This window comes from Orycteropus afer, unplaced genomic scaffold, assembly GCF_000298275.1.
Source record: "Orycteropus afer afer isolate SDZICR_OR568_19922 unplaced genomic scaffold, OryAfe1.0 scaffold00094, whole genome shotgun sequence".
NCBI classification, from domain to species: Eukaryota; Metazoa; Chordata; class Mammalia; order Tubulidentata; family Orycteropodidae; genus Orycteropus; species Orycteropus afer.
The window spans coordinates 6,444,324-6,462,667 of record NW_006921681.1 but is presented as its reverse complement, the minus strand read 5'-3'; the positions used below and the strand labels follow the sequence as shown (position 1 = coordinate 6,462,667).

General features: G+C 40.9%; 1 protein-coding gene across 1 annotated transcript in view; it reads right to left on the bottom strand.

Moving 5' to 3' along the window:
• NMNAT1 (nicotinamide nucleotide adenylyltransferase 1) overlaps positions 1-4,321 on the bottom strand; it is a 27,175-nt gene extending 22,854 nt beyond the window's left edge. Inside the window, exon 1 of the mRNA XM_007942607.2 lies at positions 4,201-4,321. Within this exon, the coding sequence (XP_007940798.1) occupies positions 4,201-4,315 (115 nt within the window). The 5' untranslated portion in view covers positions 4,316-4,321. The remainder of the gene's footprint in view (positions 1-4,200) is intronic.
• Positions 4,322-18,344: the final 14,023 nt, after the last annotated feature.

Here is an 18,344-nt window from a genome sequence, read left to right as displayed (position 1 = left end):
AAGACCAAAATGGGTGTCAGAAAAGACTCTGAAACTTGCTCTTGAACAGACAGTAGCTAAAGCAAATGGAAGAAATGACAAGATAAAAGAGCTGAACAGAAGATTTCAAAGAGCAGCTCAGGAAGACAAGTCAATTATTATAAAGAAACGTGCAAAGACCTGGAGTTAGAAAACCAAAAGGGAAGAACACGCTTGGCATTTCTTAAGCTGAAAGAAATGAATAAAATATTCAAGCCTCAAGTTGCAGTATTGAAAGATTCTATGGGCAAAATATTGAATGATACAGGAAACATCCAAAGACTATGGGAAGAATACACAGTGTACAAAAATGAATTGGTGAATGTTGATCTATTTCAGGATGTGGCATATGATCAAGAATCAATGGTACTAAAGGAAGAACTCGAAGCTGCACTGAAGAAACTGGCAAAAAACAAGGCTCTAGGAATTGACAGAATATCCATTGAGATGTTTCAACAAACAGATTCTACACTGGAGGCACTTACTCGTCTATGCCAAGAAACTGACTGGAAGAGATCCCTATTTGTACCCATTCCAAAGAAAGGTGATCCCACAGAATGTGGAAATTATTTAACAGTATCATTAATATCACATGCAAGTAAAATCTTGCTGAAGATAATTAAAAAACAATTCTGGCAGTATATTGACAAGGAACTTACAGAAATGCAAGATGGACTCTTGAAGAGGATGTGGAATGAGGGATAGTATTGCTGATGTCAGATAGATCTTGGCTGAAAGCAAAGGATACCAGAAAGATGTTTGTATTTTATTGATTATGCAAAAGCATTCAACTGTGTGGATCCTACAAATTTGGATAACATTGAGAAGAATGGGAATTCCAGAATACTTAACTGTGCTTGTGAGGAACCTGTAGAAAGATCAGGAGGCTGTTGTTTGAACAGAACAAGGGGATAATGCATGGTTTCAAATCAGAAACGGAGTATGTCAGGTCCTTTTACCATACTTATTCAATCTGTATGATGAGGAAATAATCTGAGAAGCTGGACTATATGAAGAAGAATGTGGGATCAAGATTGGAGGAAGACTCATTAACAACCTGAGATACACAGATAACACAACCATGCTTGCTGAAAATGAAGATGACTCAAAGCACTTACTGATGAAGATTAAAGACTACAGGCTGCAGCATGGATTACACCCTAACATAAAGAAAATGAAAATCTTCACAACTCAACCAATAAGCAGCATCATGATAAATGGAGAAAAGATTGAGGTTGTCAAAGATTTCATATTACTTGGTTCCACAATCAACATCAATGCAAACAGCAGTCAAGAAATCAGATGATGTATTGCACTGGGCAAATGTGCTGCAAAAGACCTCTTTAAAGTGCTGAAGAGCAAAGTTGTCTCTTAAAAACCTAGGGTGTACCTAACCCAAGCCATGGTGTTTTCAATAGCCTCATATGCATATAAGAGCTGGACAGTGAATAAGGAGGACAAAAGAAGAGTTGATGCTTTTGAGTTGTGGTGTTGGCAAAGAATATTGAAAGTACCATGAACTGCCAGAAGAACTAAGAAATCTGTCCTGGAAAAAGTGCAGCCGGAATGCTCCTTGGAAGCGAGAATGGCCAGACTTCATCTCCCCTACTTGGGTCATGTTGTCAGAAGGGACCATTCCCTAGAGAAGGACATCATGGTTGGTAAAGGGGAAGAACCTCAACAAGATGGACTGACACAGTGACTGCAACGATGGGCTCAGGTACAGCAAGGATTGTGAGGCTGGCACAGGACTGGGCAGTGTCTCATGCTGTGGTACACAGGGTCACTATGAGTCGGAGCCAATTTGACAGTACCTAACAACAACAGCCATGTTCTCTGTGACTCCCACACAGTAACTAGGTGGAACCATGTAAATAAGGTGTATGCAACCTGTAATGGTTGGGGTTATATGTCAATCTGGCTAGGCCATGATTACCATTAGTGTGTGGTTGTCTTCCATTTTGGATCTGAAGTAATTATCCTCCATTGTGTATGCTGTAAATCCTCACCTCTATGTGTTAAGGAGGCAGGATTATATTATGTTAATGAGGCTTGTTTGTTATGCTAACGAGGCAGGATTAGGGTAGGATGCACTCAAGTCACTACCTTTGTTTGAGTCACAGCTTTTATGTTACAAGAGATAAAAGGATAGGGAAGTGAGCAGAGAATGGACATCTGAGTAACACCAAGAAAGAAGAGTTGGGAGCAGAGTGCATCTTTTGGTGCTGAGAAGAACCTCCTAGACCCAAGAGACAGAGAGAGCAACCTGTAATACTGTAGACAATGAAAGATGGCAGCACTTGAACCAAGAGATCGGCAGGAGATGGCACAGTGGACTTTGCAGCCTATAAGGCAAATAATCTGAGTACCCTTGGGCAAGATGCTTACTAATGGAGCGGGATGCTTCTGGGTACTTGTATGTGGAGCTAGGCTTGCCAACCCACAGAGTGAGAGAGCTGAATGCCTTTGGGCCAAGGCTTACTGGCAGAATGGGTGCCTCTGTACACTTATTAGCAGAGCTAAAAGAGCTTTATAATACTTCCCTGAGCAGGGCACAGGCTAGGCCCAGGGTCCAAATGACCAAGAGTCAGAGAGAGGTCTGCCGGAGGGCCTGGCTGAAAAGAGGCTTTTCTAACCAAGGACTGTATCCTGATTCATTCTGGATCCCAAACTGTAACCTGTTATTTCCCTAATAAACCTTGTAATTGTCAGTATTTTCTGAGTTCTATGTGGCTATTGTGACAAATTATTAAGCCCAACAGAGAAGCAGAGAGTGCTGTAGAAGGGATAGCTGGTATTAGAATTGGTAAAACAACTGCAGAGAGGAGGTATGTCTGACCTCTGCTTCATAGCAATCAGCCAGCCTTGGGCTGTTGATCTTTTTCATCCTTCCCCTTGTGAAGCCAAAGCTATGAGTTGGATCTGACTCCATGGCAGTGAGGTTTTTTTTTTTTTTTTTTTTAATACATCATGAGTATAGAGAAGTCTGGGAACAGATGAATATACATAATAAACGGTTTACTGATTTTATAATATATGTAAAATAATATTATGTTTCCATATTTTCTGGCCACATTTTATTCATGTATTATTTATGAAAACTTTAAAAAATGACATAAAAGACATGAGACAAAGTGTATGTGAACTGCTGTATGGAAAGTGAATTTGCTCTGTAAATTTTCACCTAACTCACAATAAAAACATTAAAAAAAAAAAAAAAGACATAAAAGGTAGGCTGCAGCCTGATCCTGAAGGTTTTATGTTTGCCAAACTGAGAGCTTTAGCTTTTTGCCTTCAGTAATAGAAGCTCCTGAAATAGGAAATGAGAAATCTGTGTTTTAGAAAAATCACTCTGGAGTGATGTAGAAAAGCTAACGGAGAGAATGACATACTTGTTTGATCAGGAAGATCAAACACGCATTGTGGCAACAGTCCACCAAGCAGCAAAATGCTTACTTTGTTGTAACTTCCCTTGTACTAACATGCTCTTGATTTACTACATACAAAGATGACTGAGAAAAATGAGTAATATTCATTTAGACTCACAGAAATAAACATTACATAACTGAATCCCTAGATAAGGTAGAATTATAGAAAAACAATGAAGGCAAATCCTCATGAAACAAAAAAATTAATTTTGAGGATTGAAAATCATTATTGTTCCTTCTACTGTATTCTAGGGTATTTACTGTATTCTTTTGGTGCTGAGAAGAACTTGATGGCAGTGAGTTTTTAGTCTTAAGTTAGGAGCTCTGGCTGCATAACTAAGGCACTTGACTGTTAACCAGAAGGCTGGTGGTTCAAACCCACTAGCCACTACTTGGAAGGAAGGTTGGGCAATCTACTTCCATAGTGATACTTCCTCAGAAATCCAAGGAGGGGTCCCTAAGAGTCAAATCCAAGTCGACAGCAGTGAGTTTGGTTATTTTTTTTTTTTTGTTTAGTCTTAAGGAGCTCTGTGGTGTAGTGGTTAAGGCATCTGGCTAATAACCAAAAGGTTGGTGGTTCAAACCCACCAGGTGCTCTGCAGAAGAAACATGAGGCAGTCTGCTTTCATAAAGATTTACAGCCCTGGGAACTCAATGGAGGTAGCTATGAGTCGGAATCGACTCAACAGCAGTGAGGTTTTTTTTTTTTTTTCTTTTTTAAGCATCTCAAGTTGCTCTTGGTTACTGTTCCTACCTGTTCCATTCATGTAGTCCTTGGCCAGCTCAAATAACCTGAGGTGCATGTTGGTGATGGGATTAAAGGAACCACAAGCAAGGAGAACCACTTCTGTCTTCTCTGAATTTTCCATGGTGAGAATTTGAAGTTGCTGATCTACTTGGAAAACTCTGTTGTCTACAAAGGAAAAAGAAAATATGTACAGTCATTGATTTTTTAATGTCTTTCTATGTTATCATTTCAAATAGATGGATAAACATATTTGGCTTTAATGACTGTGCTAAATCAATTTCAAAAATGGCCCAAACCTCCATATCTCATTTTCAATGTTAATTTGCAGATCCTCTCATAAGGGGATGTGGTCTACATCCCCATACTCTGTGATTTGCTTTGGTCAAAAGAATGCAGCAGGTGTGCCAGTTCTGAGCCCAGAATGCAGAGGCTCTGTATACTTCCAGTCACTTTTGGACCCCTGCTTTTATCATGAGAATAAGCCCAGGCTAGCCTGAGACAGGATGACAAAACATGTGGAAGAGAGCTGAGGTGACCACTTATACATAGCCAACCACTAGATATATGACTGAGGCCATCCTAAATCAGCCAACCCATGGCCAGCCTTCTCAGCCACACCAACAAGCTCATGCAAGATCAGCTGAGAATGGCCAAGGCTAACAAACCCACAAGCTGATCCTAGACTCATGAGCAAAAATGAATGTTTATCATCATATGCACTGAAATTTTGTGATTATACTATTGTAGCAACAGTTAATCGACACAATGACATTATGATCTACTGAACACAATTCCCCACAACCTGCTCTTCAAAACAGTACTATGCCTTAGTCAACACAATCAGAATACCACTACTTTCCACTGAATGATAGTTTATAATTTTCAAACTCTCTTTCATGTCAATTATCCCATCTGAACCTTCTATAACCTCAATGAGGTAATGAAAGACATCTGATTTAAAAAAATAAAAAAATAAAAATTTTTCACTAAACTAACTCATGTACATAGTTTTAAAAAATCATAGAGAAACAAAGGCCCATAGTGAAAATCAACAGACATCAACCATCTCTCTCACCAATCAACCTCCCTGCCCCCATCCAGCTCCCTGAATGCATTCTAACTTTTTCAACTATTTCTTCTGGTAGATTCTGCCATCACTCTAAATGATGTACTTATACCATTATTTCTTAATTTATCCACCCTAAACATTGTCTATTAACTTTCTTTTATGATCTATGAAGATTACCTTTCATAGTCATCCATCTCCCCTTCTCAAACTTCTCAATACAATTTCTTTCCAGTCTATGTTAAAATTTTTTCCCCCCAGAATTTTGAAGGCACTTCTTCTAGATTTCAGAGTTAATACTGAAAGGTACAAAGTCACTTCCAATTCTGGATCTCTGTATATGACTTTTAATTTTTTTTTCCTCTCCCTTGAAGCCTTCTAAGATCTTTGTCCCCAGTATTCTCAAAGTTTACAATGATGTCCCCTTGTTGGGTGCCGTTGAGTCAGCTCCAACTCATGGCAACCCCAAGTACAACAGAGCGAAATACTGCCCAGTCCTACGCCATCCTCACAATCCTTGCTATGCTTGAGCCCACTGTTGCAGCCACAGTATCCATCTATCTTGTTGAGGGTCTTCCCCTTTTCTTCTGACCCCCTAATTAATCAAGCATGATAGGAGCTCTGGTAGTGTACTGACTACAGCATTTGACTGCTAACCAGAAGGCTGGTGGTTCAAACCCACCAACCACTCCTCGGAGGGAAGATGGGGCAATCTATTTCTGTACTGATACTGCCTCGGAAACCTAAGGGGGGGTCACTATGAGTTGGATCCAACTCAACAGCAGAGAGGTTTTTTTTTTTTTAATCCTTCTTCAGAGACTGGTCCCTTCTGAGAACATGACCAAAGTACGTGAGACAAGTCTTTCTTGCTTCTAAGGAGCATTCCAGCTCCTTTCTTGCTTCTAAGGAGCATTCCAGCTGTACTTCTAAGAAGTACATGCATATGAGGCTACTAAAAAGACCATGGCTTGGATCAGGTATATCTTGGTCTTCAAAGTAACATCTTTGCTCTTTAACACATTAAAGAGGCCTTTTGCTGCAATACATCATCTGAATTCTTGACTGCTGCTTCCATGGGTGTTGATTGTGGATCCAAGTAAAATGAAATCCCTGACAACTTCAATCTTTTCTCTATTTATCATGATGTTTTTATTGGTCCAGCTGGGAGGATTTTGTTTGTTTGTTTCTTTATGTTGAGGTGTAATCCATTTTGAAGGCTGGAGGAGTCTTATCTTCATCAGTAAGTGCTTCAAGTCATCTTCACTTTCAGCATCCGGGCCTATTTAATCCATTGTGCTGGACACTCAGCAAGCCTTTTCAGTCTCAAAACTCATGACATTAAGTTCTGGAAAATTTCCTTGAATCATTTCATTGATGACTTTCTGCCCTTCATTTTTAGTTTTCAGGAAATGCCTATTTGGAGTTTGTGGTGGTTATGTTTTTGTGTCAACTTGGCTGGGCCTGGCTGAGTGGCTGGGCAGGTGGTGGTAGTTATTCCCCATGATGAGACTCACAATCAACTCCATGATGGGATCTACCACAAGCAGCTGAGTTGCTGCTTTGGGTATGTGGTTTGCATCCCATATATATAAGAGACACCTTTGGGAATGGTCTCTAGTTTGTGGCACGCTTGGACCAGGAATGTAGCTGTGTCATTTTTCAGCAGCCTGCCATGCTCTGCCGACCTTGGGACTTACAATGGACTTAAATTAATGGCCTGCCATGTGGTTTGGTAACATCAAGACTGTGCCTTTTTACTTGTCAACCTTGGTTCAGCCTAAGCAGCCAGCAGCTGTCTGAGTGAAGAAACACCTCTAGCTTCCATGGGCTGGGAGCAAGAGGCAGAGCTGGACCCCAAGGTTGAAGGCCCTTCACCCAGACCCTAGAGCTTGTCACTTTGAACTTGGACTTCTAGCCTTCCAAACTGTAAGAGAATAAATTCTCTTTTGTTCAAGCCATCCCATCTGTGGCATATTCCTGTCAGAGTGGCACCAGGTAACCAGAACAGAGTTGAAACATAGACTGGTCTCCTAATTTTCTTATCTTTTCTACTTTCTATCACTTGTTCTCATACTTTAATTTCTAGATATCTATTGAATTTTTCATTTTTGGGCTATACTCTTTAATTTCTAAGAGCTCATGCCCTCTTTGTCCTGACTTTTTATGGTATCCTGTTCTTGTTTCGGTAATGCATTATCCTCCCTTAGTTATCTGTCAATATTAAAGATATATTTTAATTTCTCTTCAAAAAAAGCTGACAGGAAGTTGTGAGTGAGTGGATAGGGCTTGTCCATGGTGAGCTTTACTCCACTGTAATCTGGCTGAGCTCTTCACTGGAAACTCTCAATGCCAGTATTTTTAGTCTTTCCCCTTGACTGGTAGATTTCACAGCAAAGTATCCTCCAGTGTTCTGATTATATGGCATAGTAATTACCTGGGTTCAGATTGTAGCTCTGACACTTATATTTGCTGGATGACCTTGGGCAAGTCACCTAATCTCCTTTTTAACCAGTTTTCCACAATTTCAAAACAGAGAAAATAACAACAGCTATCTCAGGACTACTGTGAAAGTTAAAGAAGACAATACCTGTATAGTATATAAAATTGCTATTATTTGGCACAAAGTAAACACATTATAATCAGCCCTGGTGGCACAAGGTTTAAGTATCAGCTGCTAACCAAAGAGTTGGTGGTTTGACCCATCCAATGGCAAGAGAAAGACCTGGTGATCTGCTTTCATAAAGATTATAGCCAAAAAAACCCTGAGGTACTTCTACTCTGTTACATGGTTTCGCCAACTTGGAATTGACTCAAGCCACTCAATGACAATGTATGTAAGTGGCCATTATTAATGTTGAATATCATGTTGCAACAACAATATCACTCTGAAATCTTTTTCACCTTTCTCAGAGTTAGAGTTCTATTTCTCAGGACCCTATCACTGCCTTTCTTGCTTTACTTCCTCATTTTTCTAAAAGGAACAAAACTAAAGCAGTTTTACAATAAAAGGTACATAGGAGATAAGTTCTTGTATGTTTATGTCTTTATTCTTCTCTCAGTAATTAATAGCTTACTGAAAGAATCCTGGGTTGAAATTATTGTCTTTTAAAATTATGAAGGCATTTCTTTGTTGTCTTCTAGCATCCAACACTGATATTAAAAGTTGGATGCAATTCTGCTTTTCATTCCACTGTATGTAACCTACTTCCTCTCCTTGGAAGATTTTTATTATTATTTTATTTTAAGATCTTGTTTTACATTCAATGTTACACGTACATTTAGGTTCACTCCCTATTTACTGTGTCCAACCCTAATCCAGTCTCCTCCCCTCCCTACCCTGTAACCCTCCCCCTGTGCCCTTCATATTTATGCACTCCTGTTTGTCCTGCATTTCCTCAGTTTGAATGTTGGTCCTCTGGTGCCCCGTGGTCTACTGCTCTAGGGAATGTATTATCAGAGTGTATGTGGGTGCATCATCCTGGGTTGAGTGGTCTGCGTGTACATCTTGTTAACTATTGGGCTGAGAGCCAGTCCCTGGTGGTGCATTTTATTCCAGGCGCAGAAGGTATTCCAGGGCCATAGTATTGGGGGGGGTCTCATCAGATTTCATCTGACCAGTAATTCTGGTCATTATTGAGTTTTTGGATTTTGTTTCATGTTTTTCTCCCACTCTATCCAGGATCTCCAGATTTGATCCTTCCCTGAGTGGTAGGCATTGGTAGCCAGGCACCATCTAGTTCTTCTGGTCTCAAGGGCCATCATGTCCTAGGGCTAATTGCTTCCAAATGCCCTTGGTTTTTTTTTTGCATTCTTCTTTGCTTCCGATACTAGAAGAGCATTAGCTGCATCTTAGATGGCTGCTTGAAAGCTTTTAAGACCCGAGTCGCTACTCACCAGTGTAGGATGCGGAACAAGGCTTTTAAGTATTTTGTTGTGCCAATTGAGTCTGGTGTCCCCCAGTACTATGGTCCTGAGATGGTAGATCATAGTGTCTGGTTGTCTGTGAGGGATTACTCTGTCTTCTATTGTTTCTGTAAGGATTGCAGGTATGTTGTATCACTGATGTCTGTGCAAAATTAGCCTTAGCTGAATCTATCCTTGGTCTAGAGTATACTCCTGTTCACTGATCCCCATCTGATCCTCTCAGGTGTTTATGTGTTTATCTGTAGCCTGGTGTTTGGTGTTAATGGTAATGCAATATTGTGGACACATTGATTGGTATTAGCAGCTATCATCTAGCACTTATGTGCACAATTCAGTGTCCTCCCATTTTCTAATGTTATCATGGTGGTCATAAGATTGTTTCTGCATATCCCTCTCCTTACCCACATCAGCATGTAGGCCTGAACTAGCCCAAAATTAATCCTTTCCCTTCCCTCCCCATCCCAGTAACCTACAAAGTGACTTCCCTTTCCCAAGCAAACCCCTCTTTGTCTTTTTACAGTAATGGGCTTATACAGTACTTGCCTTTCTGTGATTGACTTATTTCCCTCAGCATAATGTCTTCCAGGTTCATCCATGTTGTGAGATGATTCGCATATCCCTCATTGTTCTTTAATATAGCATAATATTCCATTGCGTGCATGTACCATAATTTGGTTATCCACTCATCTGCTGATGGGCATTTAGGTTGTTTCCATCTCTTTGCTACAGTGAATTGTGCTGCAATGAGCACAGGTGTATATGTCTGTTTGTGCACTGTCTCTCACCTCTTTAGGATATATTTCTAGTAATGGAATTGCTGGGTCAAATGGTACTTTTATTTCCAGTTTTTTTAAGGAAACACCATACTGTTTGCCACAATGGTTGTACCATTTCACAATCCCACCAGCAGTGCACAAGAGTTTCAATCTCTCCGCAACCTCACCAGCATTTGTTATGTTCTGACCTGTTGAACTTTGCTATTATTGCTGGGGCAAGATGATATCTCATTGTTGTTTTGATTTGCATCTCTCTAAAGATTAATGGGGAGCTCTGGTAGTGTAGTGCCTAAGGCTAACCATAAGGCTGGAGCGGTTCAAACCCACCAGCCACTCCTCGGAAGGAAGGTTGGGCAATCTACTTCTGTAGTGATACTGCCTCGGAAACCCAAGGAGGGGTCGCTATGAGTCGGGGCCGACTCGACGGCACATAACAACAACAACAACAACAAAGATTAATGATCGCAAGCAATTTCTCATGTGTTTGTTGGTTGACTGTATATCTTCTTTGGTGAAATGTCTGTTCAAGTCTTTTGCCCATTTGTGAACTGGGTTATTTGTTTTTTTGGTGTTGAGGTGTTGAAGTTTTCTATAGATTTTGGAGATAAGTCCTTTATCAAATACGTCAGGCAAATATTTTCTCTCTTTGGAAGATTTGTAGAATGTTCTCTTATCCCCTATGCTCTGACATACAATAATAATGTGTCTTAGTGGGCTTTTTTTACATTCATTGTCTAAAATTCAAATCATTCCATTTCAAATTATTTATATATTTATATTTACTATACATTTGATAATGTTCCCTACTAGTTATCCAATAAATAAAATATTTTTGCTGTTGTGAAGTTTTCAAAAACAAATATTATATATCCAAATTATGCTTCAAAAATCATTCTGACAACCTATAAAATATAATTCCATTGATGCTATCACTGTTCAAAGCATTTTGGGAACTTTTAGGAAAGTGTTTGTACAGCTTGACACAGTTGTATAATTAATTTAGAAATATAATAAATAATCAAATCAATATATTACTTTTCAGTTTATAGAAAATTTTCATATATATTATTTAATCCTCATCATAAAAACTAATTTGGCCATGAATATTCAGCTTATTCCAAATAACAATCTACACTTGGATATGCCTGCTATCATTAAACCAAAACCTATCCCATTGTCATTGACTCAATTCTGACTCATAGTGACCCCCACTGGGTTTCCCAGGCTGTAAATATTTATTGAAGCAGACTGCCTCATCTTTCTCCTGTGGGGCAGCTGGTGGGTTAAAGCCACCTACCTTTAAGTTAGCAGGCCAATGCCACCAGAGTTCCTTTATCTTCTATCATTAGACATTTATATATTTCTAATTTTTCACTATTATAAGCAACTCAAAAAATACATAATAGGCTGAAAATGAATAGGAAATTAAGAAAAAAAGTCGGGAAAAAACTTAGAAAATAGAAAAAAAATAATGCCTGAGGACACTGCATGAAGGCTATAAAATGCCTCACTATGAAGGTTGGGCAATCCTACTTCCGTAGTGATACTGCCTCGAAAACCCAAGGAGGGGTCGCTATGAGTCGGGGCCGACTCGATGGCACATAACAACAACAACAACATGTGTCTAAGGGAGCTCTGGTAGTGTAGTGCCTAAGGCACTTGACTGCTAACCAGAAGGTTGGTGGTTCAAACCCACCAGCCACTCCTCGGAAGGAAGGTTGGGCAATCTACTTCTATAGTGATACTGCCTCGGAAACCCAAGGAGGAGTCGCTATAAGTTGGATCCGACTCGACGGCACATAACAACAACATGTGTGTCTAAGAATTGCCACTACTCAAAAGTCCTGTGACAGGGCTATTCCTTTGTTGCCCATTAATGCTCAAATGCAAACTGTTGGGGTTGATCAATTTACTTTTGCTCAAACGGTATGCTGTCAACCCAGTGTACAAGGCTAGTGAGTGGTGAACCAGGGCTACAGTTTAGTTTCCTGACTCCTTGACTCTCTCTCCACCACTTGTCAGTTGTTCATACTGTGGTGGCTCGCATGTTGCTATGAGGCTGGAGGTTATGCCACCAGTATTTCAAGTACCTGCAGGGTCACCCATGGTGGACAGGTTTCAGTGGACCTTCCAAACTAAAGAAAGAATGGAAAGAAGGAAGGGGCCATCCACATATGAAAAAACTGGCCCGTGAAAACCTTATTTTTGTCTGATATATCACTAGAAAACTTCTTGAATAGCCCTGAAACATTGTCTGATGCAGTGCTGGAAGATGAACCCCTTAGGCTGGAAGGCACACAAAGTACAACTGGGGAAGAGATGTCTGCTCAAAGTAGAGTTGACCTTAATGACATCGATGGAGTAAAGCTTTTGGGACCTTCATTTGCTGATGGGGCATGACTCAAAATGGGAAGAAACAGCTGCAAACATCTATTAGTGATTGGGAACATGAAATGTGCGAAGTATAAATCTAGGAAAATTGGAATTTGTAAAAAATGAAATGGAATGCATAAAGATTGATATCCTAGGCATTAGTGAGCTGATATAGACTGGTTTTGGCCATTCTGAATTAGGCACTCACGTGCCCTCCTATGCCGGGAATGACAAAGTGAAGAGGAATGGCATTGCATTCATCATCAAAAAGAATATTTCAGGATCTATCTTGAAGTACACTGCTGTCAGTGATAGGATAATATCCATATGTCTACAAGGAAGATCAATTAATACTATCATTTTTCAAATTTATGCACCAACCATCAAAGTCAAGATGAAGAAATTGAAGATTTTTACCAACCTCTGCAGTCTGAAATTGACCAAACATGCGATCAGGATGTGTTGATTATTAAAAATGACTGGAATGCAAAAGTTGGAAACAAAGAATCACCAGTAATTGCAATATATGGCCTTTGTGATAGAAATGGCACCAGAGATTGTATGATAGAATTTTGCAAGACCAACAACTTATTCATTGCAAATACCTTTTTTCAACAACAAAAATGTGGCTATACATGTGGACCTCGCCAGATGGAATACAGAGGACTCACATTGCCTATATATGCGGAAAGCGGCAATAGAGAAGCTCAATGAACATCTTCAGCCAAAACAAGACTGGGAGCTGATTATGGAACAGACCATTAATTGCTCATATGCAAGTTCAAGTTGAAGCTGAAGAAAACTAAAACCAGTTCATGAGAGCCCAAATATGACCTTGATTATACCCCATTTGAATTTAGAGAGACCATCTGAAGAAGAGATTTGATGCACTGAACATCAATGACCAGATGAGTTGTGGGATGACATCAAGAACATCATACATGAAGAAAGCAGAAGGTCATTAAAAAGACAGGAAAGGAAGAAAAGTACAAAATGGATATTAGAAGAGACTCTGATACTTGCAAATGGAATGTAGCTAAAGCAAATGGAAGAAATGACAAGATAAAAGAGCTGAACAGAAGATTTAAAAAAGCAGCTCAAGAAGACCAAGTAAATTATTATAATGATATGTGCAAAGACCTACAGTTAGAAAGCCAAAAGGGAAGAACACAGTCAGCATTTCTCAAGCTAAAAGAATGGAAGAAAAAATTCAAGCCTCAAGTTGCAATACTGAAGGAGTTTATGGGCAAAACATTGAATGATACAGGAAATATCAAAAGATGGATGGAATACAGAGACTCACTGTACTAAAAGAATTGGTGTATGTTCAACTATGTTAGGAGGTGGCATATAATCAAGAACCAACAGTATTGGGGGAAGAACTCCAAGCTGCACTGCAGGAATTGGTGACAAACAAGGCTTCAAGAATTGACAGAATACCCACTGCGATGTTTCAACAAACGGATGCAGTGCTGTAGGCACTTACTTCTCTATCCCAAGTAATCTGGAAGATAGCTACCTGGCCAACTGACTGGAAGAGATCCATATTTGTGTCCATTCCAAAGGAACTTGATCCAAAAGAATATGGAAATTTTCAAACAATATCATTAAAATCACACACTAGTAAAATTTTGCTAAAGGTAGTTACAAAACAGTTGCCAGCAGTATATTGACAAGCCATGGTATTTTCAATAGCCTCATATGCATGTGAAAACTGGACAATGAATAAGGAAGACCGAAGAAGAGTTGATGCTTTTGAGTTGTGGTGATGGCAAACAATGCTGAGGGTACTATTGACTATGGGAAGAACAAACAAATATGCCCTGGAAGATGTGCAGCCAGAATGCTCCTTGGAAGCGAGAATGGCCAGACTACTTTGGTTATGTTGTCAGAAGGGGCTATTCCCTGGAGAAGGCTATTGTGTTTGATAAAGTGGAGGGTCAGCGATAAAGGGGAAGACCCTCCACAAGACTGGCTGACACAATGCCTGCAATGATGTGCTCAAGTATAGCAAGGACTGTGAGGATGTGCATGACCAGGCAGTGTTTCATTCTGTTGTACATAGAGTCGCTATGAGTCAGAGCCTACTCGACAGCACCTAACAACAACTAGCTGTCTCGCCAAGAAGAAAAATGGAGACAAGCTGGAGTAGAGGAGACTGGAAATGAGCCCTCATGACTAAAAAGGTGAGGAATATGAACTTTAATCCCTTAGGCAATGGGAATATTTGAAAGTTTCTGAGAAATGGAATGACAACTGGGTTCCAGAAAAATAATGTTCTATAAAAATAATATGACATGGATGTTTAAACCTCTTACTTGACTGTATGAGCTTGCTCCAATCACTTAATATCCTGTTCCTTCATTTTCCTTATCTGTAAAATGGGGATAATAAGAGAACCAAACTTAATTATTTTGAGAACCAGGGGTGAGGTGCAGCGAGAATGTCTTGTGCAGTTTCTGGTATTACAGCTGTCTGTCTCCTAGGTCTAGGAGATTTTCAGTGCAGGCACTCTGGGTCCAAAGGACACATTCCAATCCTGACTCTTCTTTCTTGGTGGTAGTGAGGTCCGCCCTTTCTGCCTCTGACATTGCTCATTTTAAGCTTAGCAGTTGTGGAGCATGGTCTCACCTCCACAACAATGATATGCACCTTGTTTGTACTATTAGCAAGTTGTTCAATCCCCTTGGTAGGCCACAAGCATGTTATCTGCATTGTTCTATCCAATCTTTTGGTGGGAGTTACAAGATCATGGTTAGAAACACCATATAAAAGCAATCTATCACTGTGGTGTAGCAAGTTACCTGGTATGGCTTTTCTAGGCATAAGTCTTTGTAAACTCCAAGGTGGAATTTGCTGTGAGCAACTGAGGAGCTCCTGATAGTTAAATTTATCCACCTGGGGTATTTCTGTTGCGAGTGGCACAAAGCAATTTTCTGGTAAGTTAACTCTCTCTCAGGTGCTTAGAATTCTGATGTTATGGTTGGTTAGTTTGGCCACTCTGCTAGGCTCAAAAGGAGCCCTCCTAGAGATAGGAGGAGTCTGACTGCTGGCTGAGAAAGATATGCTGCTGAGATAAACGCACTCCTGAGAGACATGCACTGCTGAGAAAGAGCCGCTGAGAGACACGCATTGCTAAGAGACACCAAGAGACATGCATTCCTGGGAAAGAGACTATTTGTTGAGAGACAGCAGGCTGAGAGACTGAGCGCTATTCCTGAACTTGAATTGTAGCCTGTTGCTTCCCTAATAAACCCCATGATCTTTGAGTTCTGTGTGGCCACTGCAGCAAATTATCAAACCCAGCAGAGAGGACGTGGGTGCTGCGGGAGGAGCGGTTGGTGTCAGGGTTGATGAAAAGGCTAGAGGAAGGCAACATGTCTGGCCTCACAGGGATAGGCCTTGGGCTACTGATGGTGATTCTGTCTTCCTCTTGTGAGGTTAGAGGAGGTCAGAAGATGTGGCCTCCCTGCCCCTTTGGCAATCACACTACACTCTTATTCCCACACAAAGTGCCTGTAGAATTATGGAGTGATGGTAAATGCAACAGCCCCACAGTACCCTGGGCCTTATAGGGGAATCAGTGTATGTGTCACCCACTGAGCATGATCTCAAAAACTGGGTCAGATAGCTGGGTTCCAGTGTCAAGCCCAGCCTCAGCCATTTCAGGTTCCAGGTACCATTCCCCAAGGGAGAGTGAGCTAGAACAAAGGTAAAGCTGAGAGAAAGAGATACCCATCCCCAAGAAGCTGGAGGCAGGCCTGAAACAGACTTCAGGGAATAAAGAGCTTCGTGCCCCTCCCTGCCCTTGAGGATGAGCTGTACCTCAGGTTTCCATTCTTTCCCAGAGGACAGGGAGGAGCTTAGGGAAGCAAGTCTCTCAGCAGAAAGGGAGCTTTCTCTCTTGTTACATTCATGACTTGTCTCAAATATCCAGCTCAGTCTCATTAATTCACCATGAACACAGCCAACCTGACCTCAGCTTGGACTCTAGACCTCCTGGCCAGGGAAGTTACAGTGAGTGGCTATCTCTATCCAGAGTGTGTTGAAAAGAACAAGGGTCTGTCTCTCTCCAAGTATAAGTACTTCCCCAGTATCCTTGCAGGGTGTGTGTATATGTTTGTGTGTATAGGGATGACGCATGGCAGGGGATGTATGGGTGCAGAAAATTTGAAAGCTCTAACAGGATTGTTCTGGACCCCCTTGCCTGGCTGCAGGACCGGTTCACCATGATTCATTTTTGCCTGGCCCATACCGCCCATCACGTGCACTGCTGGCTGCCCAGATCACATCGGCTCAGGCTGTAAGTGTGTCTCCCTGGCCCACCACAACAAAAAGCAATCCATTTCCATTTAAACCTAGAATTTTATAGAAGAATCTTTATCAAAAGGGGGGGAAATGAGGAACAAAATTTCAAATTCTCAAGGAATCCAGAACATTCTTGAGCCATTAAGGCCAGATGATCCCCCAAAACTATTACCCTGAGGAAATCTTTAAACCTTGAACTGAAACCATCCCCTGAAGTCATCTTTGAACCAAGTAATAAGTTAACCTACTTAGAAAAGAATGTCTGCATTAAGTATTACACAATTGTAAAGAATTATTTGTATGTGACCACATTCACAATAGCAACTGATGAATGAGAAACTTATGGGGGCAATGAGTCTGTGTTAACGATGGTGAAATAGTTTGGAAAAAATTGTTGAGAATAGTGGTACAACTTGAAGAATGTAACCAATGTCACTGAATTGTACATGGAGAGATTGTTGAAATGGTATATGTTTTGTTGTATATATTTTCACCAAAAAAAGGAGTGCGTTTCTTCCTGAGGCAGCCTTGTTATCTGGCATTTAAAATTCGTTTTCAATTTAAAAATCACTATGCTTTTTGAATTTTTGAAAACACTGAGGGGCATATGTTCATATAACATTACATAAACATTAAGCCAGTTTTTAAAATGTAATGTTTTAAAAAAAATAGTAATCCTGGTGGCTTTCCCTGTCATATTTCATGATGCTCAGTATAATTAAGGGAGCTCTGGTGGCATAGTGCCTAAGGCATTTGACTGCTAACCAGAAAGCTGGTGGTTCAAACCCACCAGCCATTCCTTAGAAGTAAGACTGCACAATCTACTTCTGTAGAGATACTGCCTCGGAAACCCAAGGAGGGGTCACTATGAGTAGGGACTGACTTGATGGCAGTGAGTTGTGGGTTTTTTTTTTATTATAATTAAATTTCTGTTGGTTGTGGTGTCAGATTACCCAAAAGCAAGGTAAGCACAAGCTTATTTACTGTTGTTGTTGTTGTTAAGTGCCATCGAGTCGTCTCCAACTCATAGCGACCCTATGCACAGCAGAACGAAACACGCCCTGTCCTGAGCCAGCTCCACGATTCTTGCTACACTTGAGACCATCACCGCCGCCACCCTGTCAATCCACCTCGTTGAGGGCGTTCCCCTCTTCCGTCGATCCTCCACCTTACCAAGCATGACATCCTTCTCCAGGGAATGATCCCTTCTGACAACATGACCAAAGTACATAAGACAAAGTCTGGCAATTCTCACCTCCAAGGAGCATTCTGGCTGCACTTCCTCCAGGACAGACCTATTAGTTCTTTTAGCAGTCCATGGTACTTTCAGCATTCTTCACCAACACTACAGCTCAAAAGCATCAACTCTTCTTCAGTTCTCCTTATTCACTGTCCAGCTCTCACATGCATATGAGGCGAATGAAAATACCATGGCTTGTGTCAGGCACACTTTAGTCCTCAAGGAGACATCTTTGCTCTTTAGCACTTGGAAAAGGTCCTTTGCAGCCAATTTGCCCAGTGCTAAACGTCGTCTGGGAGCTCTGGTAGCATAGTGGCTAAAGCGCTTGACTGCTAACCAGAAGGCTGGCGGTTCAAAGCCACCAGCCACTCCTCGGAAGGAAGGTTGGGCAATCCTACTTCCGTAGTGATACTGCCTCGGAAACCCAAGGAGGGGTCGCTATGAGTCGGGGCCGACTCGACGG